Genomic DNA, 19,768 nt, shown 5'->3' with positions numbered 1-19,768 from the left:
CTTCAATGGTTGGGGAGGAGGTGACTATTTAGTTGAGAAATAGAGTTTGGTTTAGTTAAGACAAAGTGAAGATGAGTCTAGCATGGTTTTTTTTTAACAATACAATTTTACCTGTTCACGATATTAGTAAAAAGAATCTGATTGCCCTTTGATTTGAAAAAAAACCTTCCTGCTCTTCAGAATTCAAGGTAATGATGAAGGTGCCTGTAGTCTTCAGTAGAATGCAGAATTTTCCAGTTTGATTGTTAATTCAGATAGCACGTTTATTATTAGTGTAAACTAATAATTGTAACAATAACTTATTTTAACATATCTTTTGGCAATCTATGACTTATATGATTTATAAGTTTGGTAGCTGGGGAGTTGAAGTGGGTCAGTAGTCAAGTGAAGTATTATGGCTGATTAGAGCACCAGCCCTGGAGTCAGGAGGTCCTGAGTCCAAATCCATCTGTAAACACTTAACACTTCCTAGCTGTGTGATCCTGGCTGGACAAGTCACTTAACCCCAATTGCTCACAAAAGAAAAAAAAAAAAAGGAAAAAAAAAAAAAGAAACATACTTAGAGAGTAGTGTCCAGGTTTTCAAAAGGTTTTTTGTACAATTGCCTTTTAATATTTGTAGGACAAATGTATTTATATCCATTTTAATAATAGTTGACTTTATTGGTGTACAAAGATCTAGATGAGCAAACGCAATGCCAATATAATTCTTCACTTCTACAGCTTAGATACTTAGAAGTTAGCAGGCACACTGAGAAGTTTAATGACTTGCCCAGGATCACACAGTCAGGATGTGTTGAGACAGGACTTTAGTCCTAATTGTCTTGACTTCAGAGTTCTAAAGTCAACTCTTTATCCACCATGCCACCTTATGTCTTAGTGGTAATAGATGTAGTTTTAGTAAGTACTGACTCAAATGCTTCACAGTGGCATAGGGATTACTAGCAAAGATTTTGCCAGCTTCTTTTTGGATATATACCTAATCCCACCTTTCTTAATAGAAAGCATTTTATTAATAGAAAATGGCAACAAAAGCAACTCCTCCAAATAAATAAATGTTAGTTACATTTTTATATATTTAATACAAACTTAATATTACTAAAATAAAATTTCATACACAAAAAAAAATTAATATATTAACAGGATTAAAAAGGGAATAATACAAAGTCCTAGGGGTTATAGTCTTTGAGAAAATAAGCATTATTAACCATTTCCTCTGGGTGGGGCACAGAATGGCAAAAACCAAGCTCACATTCTAATGGGAGAGAGAACACGAAAAACAATTATGTGCATACAAGATATAAATAGGTTAGATGAAAAATACTCTCAGAGGGAAAGCACTCTCATTGGAGGGGAAAGACTTATAAAAGGTGAGAGTTGAACTGAAGCTTGAGGGAAACTAGGAGGCAGAGTTGAGAGATCATTCTGGGGATGGGGGACAGTCAGCAAAAATGAGATTTGGAACAGAGAGTATGTGTAGGTGAATAAAGTGCAAGAAGACTGGAAAGTTAGGAAGGGACTAGGTTGCAAAGGACTTTAAAAATCAAATAATAGGATTTTATATTTAATTCTAGAGGTAGGGGCAGCTAGGTGGCACAGTGGATAGAGTACCAGCCTTGAATTCAGGAGGACTCGAGTTCAAATGTGGTCTCAGACACTTAACATTTCTTAGCTGTGTGACCCTGGGCAAATCACTTAACCCCAGCCTGGGGGGGGGGGGGAAATTCTGGAGGTAATGGGGGCCACTGAAATTTACTGAATAGGGTGATGACATTATCAGACTTGTGCTTTAGGAAGATCAGATTAGCAACTGAATAATAGAATAGAGAGAGAAGGTTTGGAGTCTAACAGGAAGGCTATTGGCATAGTCCAGGTGTGAGAAGATAATGATCTCTACTAGGATGGGGTTATGGTAACTGGAGAAAGGTCTGTTGGGAGAGAGGTTTTGAAGTAGAAACAATAAGATTCGACAATATATTCATACACACACCTCATCTTTTAGTGAGGTGAGTGTAGTTGGGAAGATTATGAGTCTGGTAAGTGGGAAGATGGTGATGATGCCTCCTACAGTAACAGGAAAGCTGTTTGGGCATGTTCAGTTTGAGGTGTCCAGTACTTAGTTGTTGATATGAAACTGGAAGTCAGGAGAAAGGTTAGAGCTAAACAAGTAGATTCAAGAATCATCGGTATTGCAATGATAATTTAATCCATGGAAGCTGATGACAACCCAAGCAAAGTAATATAGAGGCAGAAGATAACTGTGTGGACTCTTGGTGAACACAATAGTCAAGTGTACTTAACTTAATGGAATATCCAGCAAAGGAGATGAAGCAGAAATCATCTGACAGATAATAGAACCAGAAGAGAGCAGTGTCAAGAAAAAACAGAGAGGAGAGAATATCCAGAAAAGAATATGAATACTGTCAAAAATTTCAAAGAAGTCAAGAAGATTGATGAATGAAGTAATCATTAGATTTGAAAATTATGAGAGTATCATAAAAAGCAACTCATTGCTTTGGGAATTGTTAGTTTCTTAACATTTATATTATCTTTTGATTATTACATAGTCTTTGACTCAGTTCATCACTCATGGCTTATTTGTGTACATATAAGCTATTCCCCTGTATGAGTAGAAACTAGAGTATCTGAAGTTCCAAATAGAAAACTCTTTTCTTTTTAAGACACATCACCAAAGCAGTAGTGTCAAGAATGATTGATATAAAATATGGCGTTTTCAAGGGGACCATTTAAGCTTACTAGGTTCTGTATATTCTAAAATCCATTATCATATCTCCTAAGTAAGCTTCAGTATTCCAAATTAAGGACTGAATTAAACAAAAACAGTATATAACTCCACCAGGACAGACATTAGATGGATCCTTCATCTCATAAAATCTTCCTTTAATGTTACCAAAATGTCAGTTGTAAACAATAATTATTAAATTCTTATTATACACCAAAGTAAGAGATGGACAGCTTCAAGCTTGAATTTGGAGGCCACATTGAATCAATGGATGAAGGTAATATCTACAGGTATTTTAGTCACCTCCAGGCAAAATACATCAGGAATAAAGAGATTTATTGTCAGCATACAATCAAAACTTGAGAGAAAGAATACATTTAATACCAATTTTAATAACCATTTTTGAAACTATAAACCAAAAAGATTTAGAAAGTATCTTAACCAAAATTCATAGTGTCTTAAAATCAGGGTGTCACCCTGAGATAGTTATACAAGGATTAATAATTCCTTACCAGAAAAGAGGAAGGAGGTTGATGGATATTTGCAGAGCAATGATAAATAAGTTGGGGGGAAAAAACCTACACAAATACTTTTGAAATAAGCAGATGTCAATAATAAACAGATTATAAGCAATCATAAAGGCTGACAATAGATAGCCCTATGAAAAATGTAATTGAAAGTGGTTTTTCTCTGAATGCAACTTGTAGAAGGGCTTAGACTAAAGCTTGGATATGTACTAAGGATGCTTATAGTGAATATAAGAAGATGGCTTACATCTTAATACTGTTATTCAACTTTAATGAAAAGCAATTACTTTGTCTTTCTAGAGCCTGTAGAAGATATAAAAGAATAGGATAGTGATGATTCTGGATCATTTCTATTAGCCCTATCAACAAAAATAATAAGAGGAGGAAGAGAAGGATTTTAACTTTCACAATATAAACCAAACACAGGGAACCATCACTCCAAGTTAGTCATAAAAAGATTGACACTTATCAAAAAAGGAGAGAGATAAATGAAAGACGGTTTTAAAACAGGATTAAAAGGTTAAAAACAAACAAGATGTTTATGGAACTGAAATCACTTCAAAGAGCACAAGTAAAGGCTAACAATAGGGACATGTCATTCAGTGGATCAACTATATCTAAATATAAATATATCTAAAACTGATTACTTCCAAATGTGAAACAGCTGAGATCCAAAAGTGAAATCAAAAGGTTCATAATCAGCAACATCCACATGAGTTCAATCAATAGTATATCAAGCATTTAACAAATGCTCTCTCAAGTATTTGTTTGCAGAAATGGATTTCTAATAGTGACTTAAAAACAGGTTTTATCACTAGAAGGTACAGAAAGATTATTTCAGAATTCAGACTTACTGATCAAGGCATATCTTTATTTTCAAAATACATACAAAGATAGTTTTCAACATTCACCCTTGCAAAACCTTGTGTTCCAAATTTTTCTCCCTCCCTTCTCCCGTTCCCTCAACTAGACAGCAAGCAATCCAATATATGTTAGACATGTACATTTCTTCTATATATATTTCCACATTTATCATGCTGTAAAAAAAAAAAAAAATGGATCAAAAAGGGGAAAAAAATGAGAGAGAAAACAAAAAGCAAACAAAAAAAAGGTCAAAAATCTATGTTGTGATCCACATTCAGTCCTGATATTCCTTTTTTTGGATGCAGATTTCTGGATTTCTCTTGGAATTGGCCTGAATCACCTCATTATTGAAAAGAGCCATGTCTATTAGAGTCGATCATTACATAATCTTGTTGCTGTGTACAATGTTCTTCTGGTTCTATTCACTTCACTCAGCATCAGTTCATGCAAGTCTCTTCAGGCCCTTCCAAAATCATCCTACTAATCGTTTCTTATAGAGCAATAATATTCCATAACATTCACATACCATAACTTATTCAGCCATTCTCCAATTGATGGGTATCCACTCAGTTTCTAATTCCTTGCCATTACAAAACGGGCTATCACAGATACTTTTGCATATGTAGGTCCTTTTTTCCTTTTCCACGATCTCTTTGGGAAACAAGCCTAGTAGAAACACTGCAATCAAGGCATATTTTTATAAGGAAATGGTAGAAATTGAAATAATCACTACAACAGGTTGTACAAATTCACCATCTGCAGATATTTTAGTATACCTGATGGTCAGAGATCTTGCATTAAGTTCTTCATAAACTAACATAACAAATTCTATTAAAACCTCAAAATATCCTTGAGAATTCTGGAAGTAAATTGCACTAGAATCAAAGTATGATAAAGGAAGCTTTTGCTATCGATTAACCCAAACAATACTGATGCATAAATGTTTAAGAACTTTTAAAATAAATGTCATCATACCAAATACTCATAATCTAACTATTTTGAATAAAAGTTTTTAAGTATATAGAAATCTAGTGGAATAAAAAAAAATCATGTTGGAGCAAGATTGAAATGCATATTCTCCCTGTCATTCTTTTTGTGAGAAATGAGTTCCTTTCAGTGAGCATGGAGATAATCTGACATCCCAATATTTGTATTATATTTTTAAAAAGCTGTTCATTTGCACAGTAGTTCATTAGATATAAAAGAGGAACAGCACATAATCTTTCCCAGGCCAATTTCTGTTTGAACTTCATTTAATTTAAGGTGAAAGTGAGATTATGAAAACTCTTTAATTTTTATACTGTTCAAAGCAGATTATTCAAGAAAGTATATATCATTATAGAGTGTAAAATATGACCTGCTTAGCAAGATATGACCTAGTGGCTATAGTTTTTCTTCAGAAACTTGGTATTTTTCATAAATCAACCAATGATGAATCCTTGTTACACAAGTATAGACTTTACAAAAGCTTTTAAATTATATCAGATGAAACCATTCCAACAGAATTGTTACTCACAGTTGCCCAGATAAAACCAATCTATAAAAATTAAAGGAAAAAATTTTTAGGAAAGTATTTTTAATATCAGCTTAATATATCTATAATCGTTCAGCTACATTTAGAGAATACTTTCAAAACATAGTACCCAGCAGAAGAAATTTTTTTTTGAGCCTAAAGAAGAGGAGCTTACATCCTAAACTTTTCTCATTCATTTGCAAAGAACAATTATTCATCCACCTATGCAAAAGAGTAGAATATTAAATACAAAAGAAAACTAAATAATGACTTCTAAGCCCATTTCTATTTGATCTAAAAAAGGTGAGAAGAACCAGATGAGGATCTGTTAAAAACAGCTTGTGTTTATGTAACATGGTAAAATTGTTAGTGTTTTATTATAGATTTATCATTTGAGCCTTGTGAGGTGGGTGCTGCAGACCTGGTGATCTTTCTTGTATGCATTAGGAAACACTCAGAGGTGAAGGAGTCCTTTCTTAGAATCACACAGCTGCTAGGAGTCAGAGCTGAGGCAGGAATAGAAATTTCCAAATTGCTTTTACAACATCTTCCTGCCTTATTGGACCACTTCTCCCAAAGACAGACAGACAGCTGCTGTGGTATTCCCTTCAGCCTTCTCACCACTCCTTTCCATTGTTTTAGGAAAACACACTTGAGTCCCTAGTACTTTGCTTTGGCATAGGAAGGCTTGCTTGCTTTTCTCTAGAATAGCTTGTGTGTCTTGGGTCTTCCTACACTGTGAGGTGAATGGGGAATTTTGTCAGGCAGAAACTAAAGAGGATACCACAGGGGGAGTGAACATTAACCCATTCTCAGATGGTTGCTTTTTCTGCTAGCTTGCCAGCAAGTCATGTCCTTTGGATCCCACAAGAATTACTCTCTAGACTTCCTTCACTTCATGTGATCATATGTTGACCTCCAAACCTACCCTCAATCATCATATACATAGCTATACAGGATTTCTCATTCAAAGCATGTTCATTGGTATTGGATTTACTTTTTCAGTAAATAAATATAGAAATGGAAAGTGTTGCAATACATTTCTTGGTCCAGATTTATTTTGAATAATGTGTCTGTAGTTTTTTGTATTCTTACTCTAAAAGTGTTACCAAGTCATTCTTGATCCTATTTCTACATTTTTTATAATTGACAATAAATTGAATCTGTAACATTAATAGTCTTTGTACCATTTTTCATTCATTTGTTATGTTAGAATTTTATAGTTTTTGAGCTGGAAAGGGCCTACCACTTTAAAAAAAGTACAGAATTCATAAAACTAACTCTCCTTCCCAAAATTGTAGGCTCAGATTACCGCAGCTTGTTCTGAGAAGAGGTTGGGCACGATGCAGGCTGAGCATGAATCTTTGAAGCTTGAAAATGAACAGCAAAATCAAAAGGTAGGGAGTTTAGGATAGCTAAGGGAGGGACAAAACTTAAATAATAATAATAATAGAAATAGCAATAATAGTAAGAGGTAAAATAGTTTTATATGGTAGAAAGAACACAGGATTTATAATCAGAAATCTGGGGTTCATGTTTGGGCTTTCTTGGCTATATGACTGGTCAAGTCACTTTATCTCTTTCACTCTCCTATCCTCTCATATGAAATAGGGTTGGCATTAGTACTTATCACAAATTACATGAATTGTTTAGGCCTTTACTTAGATCCCAGGACCTGCTGACTAGCTGAGTATCTTCCCTAATGTCTACATCAGAGCTTTATAAATTTTTGTAAGCTACATAAAAATAAGGTTTATTAACTGTAATCTATTGCTCCAGCATTTATAGCTAAAAAGTGTTGGATTTCTCAAGATAACTTACATTAACATGTCTGGGAGGTAGCTTAAAATAGGACCCAGAAGCTACTCACTACAATCACTTCTTTTTATCTAGAATGAACTAGATAGCCTCAAATAGACCAGCTCCTAGGTCTGACTAAAAACAGCTTTTGGGGGACCAAAAAAAAAATCCCAAAACACAACAGTCCTAAAATGAACAAATAAAAAAAAACATATTTATGTTAAATACAAAGGAAATTTTCAAGGAGTATACTTGGTAATCCTTCTGCTCACCTATACCTAGCACCTTCATTGGATTCCTCTTTCCTGTTCTCTTTGAAGTAAACTTTTTCCATCTTACAAAAATCACACCCCATCTCCCAGAAGATAGGCCAGCAGTCTTTGAATCTTCTTTGTTGGAGTGTCTTGGCTACAACTGCTGTGGCCAAAAGTTCTTGTACTATCAGCCCATGCCTTGCCACCATTTTTATTTTCTGCAGGTTCAGAGAAATGGAAGCATCCATAGAGGTTCTAACAGCCAATGTGGCATAGTTATTGCATCATAAGACTTAGAACTAGAAGGAAAAGGAGTTTTAGAAATGTTATTTTTTAAATTCAGTGTGTTTTCAGTTTAAATACATTTCCTTTCCCACTTCCCACTGGGAATTCAAAAACAAAACACATTTCAAATGTATAGTAATATAAGACATGTTTCCATATTAGTTGCTTTCATTAAAAAAATTGATATGTGAATATGGTGTAATATTAATGTATTATAACAAATAATAAAGGGGGGGAAAGTTTCAGAAAAACCTCTCTTTCTCATTACCAGATTGTTTTGACACATACAGCTGTATAGGTTGAGATCTGGTACTGCTAGGTCCTCTTTCTTTCCATTTTTTTATTGATTCCTTTGGTGTTCCTCCAGAAGAATCTTGGTATTTTTTTTCTGTCTCTGTAAAGTAATTCTTTGATAGTTTGATATAGTGCTAAAAAAAAATTAATTTAGGTAGTATTATCATTTGTCTTGTATTGGCTTGGTCTAGCCATGAACAAATAACATTCAATTATTTAGACATCTTTACTTGTGTGAAGTGATTTTGTAATTGTATTTGTATAATTTGTTGTTTGAGTCTTGGCAGGTACATTCTCGGATATTTTAATAGTGTTCTTGGTTATTTTAAATAGAATTTTCTGTCTTTCTGCAGCATTTTGTTGGTAGTATGCAGAAATCTGAATGATTTGTGTAGGATTAGTTATATTCTGCAAAAAATTGCAGAAATTCATTATTTCAATTAGAATTGATGTTGAAACCAACATTTGTTTAAAAAAAAAAGTTATAGTTTTGTTTTTTCCTTGATTATTTCTTCAGTTTCTTTTTCTTGTCCAATATTGCTATACCTAGCACTTCTAGTTCAAAAATAATAATAGTGACAATGTGCATCCTCGCTTCACTTGCTGAAAGAAGTTTCACTTATTGAAAGAAACTTTATCTAGTTTCTGTTACAGATAATAATGGCTCTTAGTTTTAGAGAGAGAATAGTTATCGTTAAAAATTGGTTATTTTTTAATATGGTCGTTTATGCTTACAGCCCTGTATCTGCTATAAATATTACATGATTTTGTGATATAATATGTAGTCTCATTACTAGTATTTTTTTTTAACATTTTTGTATTAATATTCATTAAGGAAATTGGCTTATAGTTTTTTTCTCTGTTTTGACCTTCTCTGGTTTAGGTGTTAAGAAAGATTATATTTGGTTCATAGTAAGAATTTGGTAGTGTTCTTCACTTATTTTTTCAAACAATTTATGTGATACTGGAACTATATATTCTTTAAATGTTTGGTATAATTTACTTTAAAATCCATCTGGTACTAAGTTTGTTTCTGTAGGAAGTTCACTTATGGCTTATTTAATTTCCTATTCTCAAGCTTGAATTATTTAAATATTCTATTTCCTGTTCTGTCGCTCTGGACATATATAATTTCATAAATATTAGTCCATTTCATTTAGATTGTCAGTTCTTTTGGCATATAATTGGGCAAAACAGTTCCTAATTGCTTTTATTTCTTCATTGGTTTTGTGAATTTACCTTTTACATTTTTGATGATAGTAATTTAGTTTTCTTCTTTTAAAAAATAAATCAAATTAGCCAGTGCCTTATCTATTTTATTGGTTTTTTTAAAAAACAACAAGAAAAACCAAAACAGTACCTAGTTTTATTCAATTTTTTTCCAACTTTCAGTTTTGCTAATATTTTCTTTGATTTTCAGAATTTTTATTTTGTTATTTAATTGGGGAGTTCAGTTTGTTGTTTTTCTAATTTTTTTTTTAGTCACCCAACTTTTTTATCTTTTCTTTCTTTTTTTTGCTATAAGGAATTGGAGATAAAATTCTGCTTTGGGGGTAGCTAGATGGCGTAGTGGATTGAGCACCAGCCTTGAATTCTGGAGGACCAGAGTTCAAATCTAGTCTCAGACACTTAACACTTTCTAGCTGTGTGACCCTGGGCAAGTCACTTAATCCCAGCCTCAGGGGGAAAAAAAGAAGTTGTTCTGCTTTGACTGCATCCCACAAATTGTTGTTTTTTCATTATCATTTTCTTTAGTGAAATTATTGGTTATTTCTTTGGTTTGTTCTTTGACTTATATACTCTTTAGAAATTATTTTTAATCTATGTTTCAAAATACCTTTTATTAAATGTAATTTTTTGGCATTATGTTTAACAAGAGACATTGAATATTTTTTGCTTTTCTGCATTTATTTGTAAAGCTTTTATGCTGTAATACATGGTCAGTTTTTGTGAAGGTTTCTTGTACCATTGAGAAATAAAATACTGTTTTCTATTCTCATTCAGTATTTTATATGTACAAAACTTCATATTTAACTATTCTAAAATCCTTCACGTCTGTGATGTTTATTTTATGATTAGATTCATTTTGGTCTGAGAGGGGTGTATTGAAGCCCTTAATTAAACAGTTGAGAAAATTGAGTCCCAGAAAAATAAAATGGCTTGCCCAAAGTAGCACAATCAATGAGCATCAGGATAAGTCTTCTGCTTTATTTTTCCACTATCCTTACCTTCCCCTAAACTGTTTCATTTGATTTTCAGAAAAGGTCTGTCTTCAGATTTGCAGATAAGGATGATTGTAGCAAGTTTCTTGTTATAAGAATAGTAACATCTCATTTCTATAGCTTAAAGCCTTTTATAAAACACTGTGTACAGCAAAAAAGCTGTTTTAGTTAATTTAAAAATTAATCTCACTTTATAGACAAGGAAACTGAAGTTTGTGGAGCTAAATTGATTTGCCATTCCATGGTAAATAGAAACAGTAAGTGTTATAGCTTTAGGATTCCCAAGTTCAGTGTTACTCCTTGTATGCAACAGTGGTAACTAAGTTTAACTTCCATCAACTTTAACTTCCTCATATACAATTTATTTTAACCTCTCATATATACTTAGAATAACCATTGTGATTATCCTCAATATATTTTTTATATCTTCTTTACTACTATTAAGAATAAGAATAGTTACTGACAACATATAGGGGGTTTGGTTTTGTTTTGTTTTGTTTTTTAGATTTACATGTTATCGGGGCATCTAGGTGGCGCAATGGATAGAGCACCAATCTTGAATTCAGGAGGACCCGAGTTCAAATTTGGTCTCAGACACTTAACACTTTCTAGCTGTGTGACACTGAGCTAGCCACTTAACCCCAGCCTCAGGGGGGGAAAAAAAAAAAAAAAAAAAAAAAAAAGATTTACATGTTATCTCAGTTAATTCTCATAACAATTTTATGAGGGTAGGTTGTGCTAATAGTATTATCCCCATTTTACATACAAAGAAATGGACATTGAAAGAGGCTAAGTAAATTAATTGCATGTGGTCACATAATTAGAGGTGTTAGAAGTGGGATTTGAACCCAGGTGTCTCCTGATTCCCAATTTTGGCATCCTTTCTACTACACCATTGCACTTTTGCAATCCTCTGTGAAAGTTCTGAAGGATAGGGATTAGTTTATGCTATCATTATAAATTGCTTTACACAAAAGCATTTAACAAATGCTTATTGGATATAATTAAATTGGTGGTAGATGGGGACTGAAGGAATGTTATCAGGCCAAGGCCAGTTACCTGGTTTAGTTAGTCATTGATGATATAATAATTGGTTGTAGTTGGAGGAAAAGTTGGATTTTTCATAGTCTTGTTTCTTGTTAGCCAAATAGAACAGTCTAAGTAAATGTACTGTTTAGAGGCATTTTCTTTTTCTTTCTTTTAAAAGTATTTTTATTATATTCTGAATTTAATAAATTATATGATCACAAATCAGATGAGAATATTATATGGGTTTTTTTCTGCTTTTGCATTTTGAGCTTTATTATTAGAGCTATTCCCTGGAAAATTGCTTTGCTTAGACCATTCTAGGGTAATGGTCATGTTTGTATTTGCACTGGAGTTTCTTTTTAATATTTTATGTATTGGCTTATTCAGTATTCTCTCTTTCTGAGGTGATTAGCAAAACAAGTTTTACTTAATTAGTAAATGGAAATTACTAAGCCACTTGGGCCTAAACATCAAGCATTTCAGATTGTATAACTAAAGTTTACTCAGTGTTTAGGTCTGCTTGAGTACTTACATTTCCTTTTTATGAAATTGCTAAAGTCAAAATCGAGAGCTCACAGAATCATAGCTCTAAGGGACTTTGGATCATCCTACCCAATCTATGCTAAAATAAGAATTTCTTCTACAATATCTCTTGATACATAAATCTGAAGTTAGAATCGTGATATGTCCTTAGTTCTCTATAACTCTTTTGTCACTATTTCTAAGGAATACGTCATTGATGTGATTGATCAGTGATAGCACTAAACTTTCAGCTGTGCCCTTGTACACAATTAAATTTCACTAAACTGATTGGGGTTAATCTTAGATTATTACAAAAAATGTGAATTTTTAAATTTTACATGTAATACATTTCAATATATTATATTATTATATATACTATTATATTAAATATTCAAGCAGCTGCATACACATGGATTTCTAGTTATGTGGCTCACTTTTCAAATAACTCAATCTCTGCTTTAGGACAGTCTTAAGCCCTTAGGTATTTTTAATTAAATGAAGACAAACCTCAGGACATAGGCTCAACAGTTCAAGTGCTACTAATCTTGATTATTACAGCATAGATAGTACAGTTAAAATGGGTTCTAATTCAAGAAAACATTATTTAATTCTTTTCAAGAATAGGAGTGACCATCTGTCCAGCTTCCTGGCTAATTTCCAAGTTAGGTAATTGCATTACTTCTTCTAAGAACTCCCATTGCTTTAAGTGGGGAGAAAGATGTGTTTAACTCTGTCCTAAGACTTCTTTCAGTTTTGAGAATATGGGGGCGAGTGAAGAATTTCCTGGTCTAATATAAAGTAAGGAATTTATCTTTTGGGATTTGAATTGAATTCTGAAGAATTTTTGTGTCAAGAGATACTTAAGAAAGTGAACATCACTGTTTTTTATAACAGGCTGCTGTCAAAGCTGAAGAAAGAGAAAAACTCATTGAACATTTGCAGGAAAAAGTTTTGTCCCTGGAGAAAAGACTGGAAGGAAACTTGTCAGATGAGGAACAAGTACAGGAACTACTTAAGGAGGTAATCCCTTGCTTAATCAAAATGAAGCAGTGATGAAATGGGATTTCTCCTCCAACTTTTTCTGTTGAATATTTACCTTACCCATTCTTTCAAGCTCAAATCTTATAAATTCTTCATGACTTCCCTCATGGTCTCCCTCAGCCCCAATGAGCCTACATTTTGGGATTGTTCCCGAGCTTCCTGAAGCAGTGACAGTTAAGTGACTTGCCCAGGACTATGTAACCAGGATGTGACTTTTATCAGTCATGACTTCAACCCAATGGTGGCTCTCCATCATTATACTAATCTGACTGGCTCAATCTATTACACTATCATGTACTATCGAGTGTTAATAATTACTGGGCTTTTTGTTACATCACCTACCAGAATCTGATGTCTACAAAGGGCAAGAAACTTAGTATTTCTTCCAGTATTCTAGTACATGGAAATTGTAAAGTGCCTCATCTGTTTTTGAATTTGAATTCCGATATTTCATAGAATTTTAGAGTTGAAAGAACACGTGAAAAGTCAGGAGATCAAGGAAGAAAGTTTTTAGATTTACTGTTCTCATAAGAAGAAATCTCATTGACCATCAGTCATCTTCAAATGGCAAGTCTTATCCCAGGGACTAAAGCACTTTTTCCTCCACTTGTAAGAATTAGCTATGATTTGATGAGATGCACTTTACAAATAGTAATACACTCATCCTTCTGTGCTATTTGGAGAATTCTCTTTCTACCTTGTTCTCCCTCCTTTGTGTTCTTGTGTAGGTAAATAGTTATAGATGCAGAATTATGTTAAGAGAAAGTGATGCTGCAGGTTAACTATGCCTGGTTTGCAGAATACCATAGAGAGTGACCATTAATAGTGTTGGGGATTGCTTTTCTTTTTTCAATTCTTTCAGAAAACTATTGCAGAACAGAAATTGGATGACACAAGACAGCAACTGTTGGCTGCTAGAACCAGTCAAGCTGAAACAGTTAGCCTGCTAGAGACCCAGGTACTTTTTTCACCATGTACTGTGTATTGTAAGTGCTTCATGAATGAAACAATGTGTCTTTGTGACAAAAACTGAATTATAAATCTCTTGGAATTATAAATTCAGAAATGCTTTTCCATATCATTGTTTTTAGTAGCATGGTATGAGTGATTCAGTGAATAGTATCATCTGGCTCTTTCAGGATTAAAGGGATTTAAGTGATGAGTCTAGTACAGTGGTCTTCAAACTTTTTAAACAGGGGGCCAGTTCACTGCCCCTCACACTGTTGGAGAGCTGGACTATAGTTAAAACAAAAACTCACACTCTGTCTCCGCCCCTCAGTCCATTTGCCATAACCCAGCGGGCCGCATATGGCCCACGGGCCGTAGTTTGAGAACTCCTGGTCTAGTATAATAGCCAGATTTAACAGATCAAGAAACTGAGGCCCAGGAAAGGGAAGTAATGTGTCCATAATCACACAGCAATTAAGTATGGAGCAGATTCAGCATTACTGACATCAGCTTCTGAAACAGAACTTTACTTTGTTCAATGTGGTGCATGCCAGGCACCTGAAGAGATCTTCCCTTTAGTGAAATTAGCTGCCATGTTTGGGTTCTCCCTCCTTTACTTCTCTCACTTGAAAATATTTCTTCTTCTTTTATTTCTAGATCACAAACCTGTATAGTCAAGTAGCTGACAGCCAAGCATTACTTCGTGAGAAAGAAGAATTTATAAAAGGATTCAGAGAAAGCAGTCTTAGTCAGGTGAAAGTCAAGCCTGTGAACTGGCATTCTTCTCTTATCGTGTCTGCATTTGTTGAATAGGGAAGAGTATTTCTTTTCTTTCCCCATTTAGGTAAAAGAACTTGAGGAAATGCTGCAGATTTCAGATGAGAAGCTCAAGAAAAGCAATGAAATAATGATTGAGAAAGAAGCACAGATTCAGAGACTTGTAAGTGTTCTCTGATGTTTTCATTTGCAGGCAAAAAGGGTTTTTTTTGTGTTTCAGGAGGTGGACTTTCTGGTTTGGATCAATTAGGAAGCACTATGCCCTGACCCTGACTTTATTCTATGATCATGCTTGTCATTTGACACACTCAGATTTCTGTAATTTGTGCCTCTGAGTGCTGTTTTTTCCCCTTGTGACATGCCAAGAGTATTGGATGTGACTATGTGAGTGTGATGACAGCTTATTTCTGTAGAGAGACTAGATCTTCAGTAATGATAATGAGTTTCTCTGCACTCAACAAACCTGATCTGAAGATGGCAGTAATGCCAACCTGTTATCAGGATACGATAGCTTTAGAGAACCTAGAGAACCTCTTGTGCTATGAGAAGGGCTTCGCTGGATTTATTTTGAAGAAAAATGGCATGATCTAATATAAAGTACTCTGGATTTATTGCTGAGAGAGATTTACTGCCATGGGTTTGAATCCCATCTCTGATATTAACTAGCCATGTGACATTGAGAAAGTCAATATCTCTAAACCTCAGTCTCATCTGTAAAATGGAAATAATAGGTATAGTACCTGCTTCCTAGGTAAAATTACTTTGCAGATCTTTAAATTGCTGCATCTCTGCTGACAAATTATTAACTAGGTAATAATAAAAAATTGGGTTTTGGGTTTTGAACAGTCCAGTTTGGCTGAAGAAAGCAATAAACTGCAACAGCACATCTTGGTCTTGGAGCAGAAGAATGTAGAACAGGGAAACCGACTGGAGGCTGAAATAGCTGCCCTTGAGAAAGCTCGAGAGTCTGACAAAACAGCAGCAAGTCACCAGATAGTAAGTGGAGGAAAGTGTTTGACACGAGGATGTTGATGTTGTGATTACCAAGGCACTCCCTTTCTGAGTCCAAGAAGCTAAACATAAAAAGGACACAAAATGTGGCTTTTATAATCATTTCCATGTGGGTAAGGAAAGTCATTCTCTTAGTTGCAGTGGTTTTTTTTGTTTTGTTTTGTTTTGTTTTTTTAAGTAGCGGTTTGTAAATGTTTTGAATGAGAGAGGGAGTTTTAAAATATTTCAGGTTGTAATGCCTAAATTTCCTTTCTCTTCATATCCAAAATGTATTGGTTCTTTACTCTTATTCTCTTAAGACACCTTCTTTGTCCCCTTTCCACCCTGTCTTTGCTTCTTATTCCCTTTTTTTTTTTTTTCTTGAACTCAGCTTCTAGCTAGTTGTTTATTGTTCTTAATTAGGACTGTTGCTTTTCTTTGCTTCTTACCTTCCTCCATCCACTGTATCTTAGAGGTAATCCTGTAATAACTTCTTTTGTAAAATGCCTGTTTGAAGATTCCCCCTAGTTAAAGGACTAGTAACTTGAATATTGTACAGATAAACTTTTTTATTATTATTATAAAAGAAAACATTTTTCTTTTAATATCTATTCTTTCAAATTTTCAGCAACTGCTAAAAGAAGAAAATGCAAACCTTAAAGAAAATAGAAATGAATATGAACATTCTTTAGAAGCCCACAAGCTTGAGCTAAAGAAATTGAAGGTATTTTCATTTAAAGGAGGATACTTCCAGCAATGTGAATTGTTTTGAAAAGTTATCAGCATTTATGGCAGAAAGAATTCTTGGCTCAGAATCACAAAACAATGGTTCAAGTACTTATCATTATTTCTGTAACCCTGAATAGGTCATTTAAGCCTCACTTTCTTCTTTGATAAAATGAAGGAGTTAAATTAAGTTGTCTCTGTTTCTAATATGTTCTAACATTTTGTGTTTTAAAGCCCTGTCCATCTAATAGTCTTTGATCTAAGGTCCCTTTTAGGTCTAATTTGTGATTCTACAAAAAAGCAAGTAGTGCAAGCTTTAGCTAGTTGTTTCTAAAATCTTAAATATACACCTTATGCCTTTTACTGGTACAAAGTTTCTTCTGTAACATACAGTATAGCATTTGCCTTTAATACTTCTAACCAAAAGTATTGGGTGTCTCCGTCAGAGTACTCAGTGTCTCTGATCACATACTGCCCTTTTCTGCTTCTGTGTTTTTATTCAGACAATTCCCTATTTCTGATATGAACTTTTCCATCTCCTTCCTTCCCACCTGGCTGGTGAAATTCCTCTCTTCCTTCATAGTCCAGGGCTACTTCATCCATTAAGCTTTCCTTCATTCCTTCCCAACTAGAAATGTTTCCCTCCTTCAGATTTCTTGAGCCATACTGTGTGATGCCTTCTATGCACTTAGTACATTCTAACTTATTTTGAGTAAGTGCATGTCATGCCCTTCCAGTAGAACATAAGTTGCTTGAAGTTAGCAGCTGTGTTTGTATCCTATAATGTTTTATCATAGACACTTTTTATTGAATTGAATTAAGTTAAAATAATCCTGTTGAATCACCCTTGTGTTATTTCTCCCAATTAGAATGATAACAATAATTGCTAACATTTAGAAAGGGTTTTAAGATTTTCAAAGCACTCTTTCCGTTATTTCATTTAATCCTCAGAATGACACAGCTATATAAGTGACATCAGATTTTAATTTAGTACAGCAAAGGAATGTTAAAATGTTCTTTTTTAAAAATGTCACTAAAAAATATAAAACTATGATCAGAGTGATACAGTCTCTCAAGGTTTTGTATCAGTTTCCTTATGTAGAGTCAGTGTTTTGCCAAAATGGTGCCTCTTCCATCTTGACCCTTCCCTAAGAATATAAATTTCTTATTACTTAGCGCTGGAATGGGACTTAAAAATCATCTGGCCCAACTCCTTAATTTTACAAAGGAGGAAACTGAAGCTTAAAAAAGAAACCTCCCCAAAGTCATGCAAATCGTAAGCAGAAGTGACAGGATTCAGTGCCAGGTCATCCAACTCTTGTTCCTTTCCATTTTACCACACTGGAGTAGAAAAGTACTATTACAAGGAGTCAAATTTTTTTTTGTTAATTTCAACTAAACATGTCCACAATTCTTCAATAGTATGCAAGAAGGATAATTTCTTTTAGAACATGGTTCCTAAAGTAGTTTGAACATAAATTGGTTTGACCAAAATATACTATTATTGAGCTGATATAAAGAAATAGATGTGATAAAATGACCATTCCAGGGCTTTGTAGTTATTGATCTGTAGTGACTAGCAATAATTTAACTGGAATCATAAAGCTAAGCTTAATGAGACTGGTAAATTTTTTATTCCTCCTTATTTGGTCAAACTGTTGTCAAAAAGTGATAAATTTTATCTCAGGTTTTCGTGAAATTTTCCTGTTTACCTGACAGTGTCTTGGGTGGTACAGTGGAAAAGAACACTAGATTTGCAGTCAGAGAGATCCTGGGTTTGAATCTCAGCTCTGCCTCTTAGGTGACACTAGGCCAATCATTTAATCTCTCTGTTCTTGATTTTCCTTATCATGAGAGAATTGCCCCCCACCAAAAAAAAAAAAAAAAAAAAAAAAAAAAAAAAAGATCCTGGGGAAGGGCATTACTGCTAGATAAAAGTTTCTGAAAATTGGCAGAAATGAGGTGAAGATCAATTACTCACATCATATAGCAAGAGAAACTCCAGGTATACATGACCTAGATGTGAAAGATAGCATTTTTTTTTTCCTTGTCCAGGATTCCACATTTAATTAATTTTTTTGTTTGTTTTTACTTGAAAGTATTTTATTTTTCCAGTTACATGTAAATGTAGTTTTCAGCATTCATTTTTATAAGATTTTGAGTTTCAAATTTTTTCTCCTCAAGACAGCAAACAGTCTGATATAGGTTATATATGTACAATCATTTTAAATGTTTCCTTATTAGTCATTATTTTTTTAAGTTTTTCTGTAAAAGAAAAATCAGAACAAAAGGGAAAAAAAAACCCAAGAAAGAAAAAGCAAACAAAACGTAAAAATACAATCCACATTCATTCTTCATAGTTCTTTTTCTGAATGTGGATGGCATTTTTCATTGGAATTATCTTGGATCACTTAATTGATGAGAAGAACTAAATCTATCATAGTTAATCATCACATAATCTTATAGTTACTGTGTACATACAGTGTTTTGGTTCTGCTCACTTCAGTGAGCATCAGTTTATGTAAGTCTTTCCAGGGTTTTCTGAAATCAGAATAATATCCCATTACATTTGTATACTATAACTTACTCAGTCATTCCCCAACTGATAGACATCCACTCATTTCAATTCTTTGCCACCACATAAAGAACTGCTAATAAACATTTTTGTACACATGGCTCTTTTTCTCTCTTTAATGTTCTCTTTGGGATCTAGACCCAGTAGTAGTGGCACTGGTGAATCAAAAGTTATGTACAGTTTTATAACCCTTTGGGCATAGTTCCAAATTGTTCTCCAGAATGGCTCGGTCCATTCACAATTCCACCAACAATGCATTAGTGTTTTCCCATATCCCTTCCAATATTTATCATTATCTTTTTCTATCATCTTAGCTAATCTAAAGGTGTGTAGTGTTGTCTTACTTTGCATTTTTCTAATCAGTAGTGATTTAGAGAATTTTTTCAAATGAGTATAAATGGTTTTAATTTCTTTATCTGAAAATTGTTCATATCCTTTGACCATTTATCAATTGGAGAATGGCTGATAGTCTTATAAATCTGACTTAGTATTTTGCAAATGAAGTCCTTATTGAAAACATTGGCTATAAAAATTGTTTCCAGGTTCAGCTAGATGGTGCAGTGGATAGAGCACCAGCCCTGAATTCAGGAGGACCTCAGTTCAAATCTGGCCTCAGAAACTTAACACTTCCTAGCTGCATGACCCTGGGCAAATCACTT

The 19,768-nt window shown here is 33.8% G+C and overlaps 1 protein-coding gene across 4 annotated transcripts in view; it reads left to right on the top strand.

Moving 5' to 3' along the window:
- The window catches only part of GOLGA1 (golgin A1), a 55,096-nt gene that overhangs the window by 14,864 nt on the left and 20,464 nt on the right, over nt 1–19,768 (top strand). For 3 of the 4 annotated variants that reach the window (XM_074293069.1, XM_074293071.1, XM_074293072.1), the window contains 7 exons: nt 6,948–7,043; nt 12,947–13,072; nt 13,956–14,051; nt 14,699–14,794; nt 14,886–14,981; nt 15,665–15,814; nt 16,437–16,532. In XM_074293069.1, the coding sequence (XP_074149170.1) occupies nt 6,948–7,043; nt 12,947–13,072; nt 13,956–14,051; nt 14,699–14,794; nt 14,886–14,981; nt 15,665–15,814; nt 16,437–16,532 (756 nt within the window). The remainder of the gene's footprint in view (nt 1–6,947; nt 7,044–12,946; nt 13,073–13,955; nt 14,052–14,698; nt 14,795–14,885; nt 14,982–15,664; nt 15,815–16,436; nt 16,533–19,768) is intronic. The other variant, XM_074293070.1, reaches the window with a different exon arrangement.

This window comes from Sminthopsis crassicaudata, chromosome 2, assembly GCF_048593235.1.
Source record: "Sminthopsis crassicaudata isolate SCR6 chromosome 2, ASM4859323v1, whole genome shotgun sequence".
Classification (NCBI taxonomy): Eukaryota; Metazoa; Chordata; class Mammalia; order Dasyuromorphia; family Dasyuridae; genus Sminthopsis; species Sminthopsis crassicaudata.
This window is presented reverse-complemented; position numbering and strand designations above follow the sequence as displayed.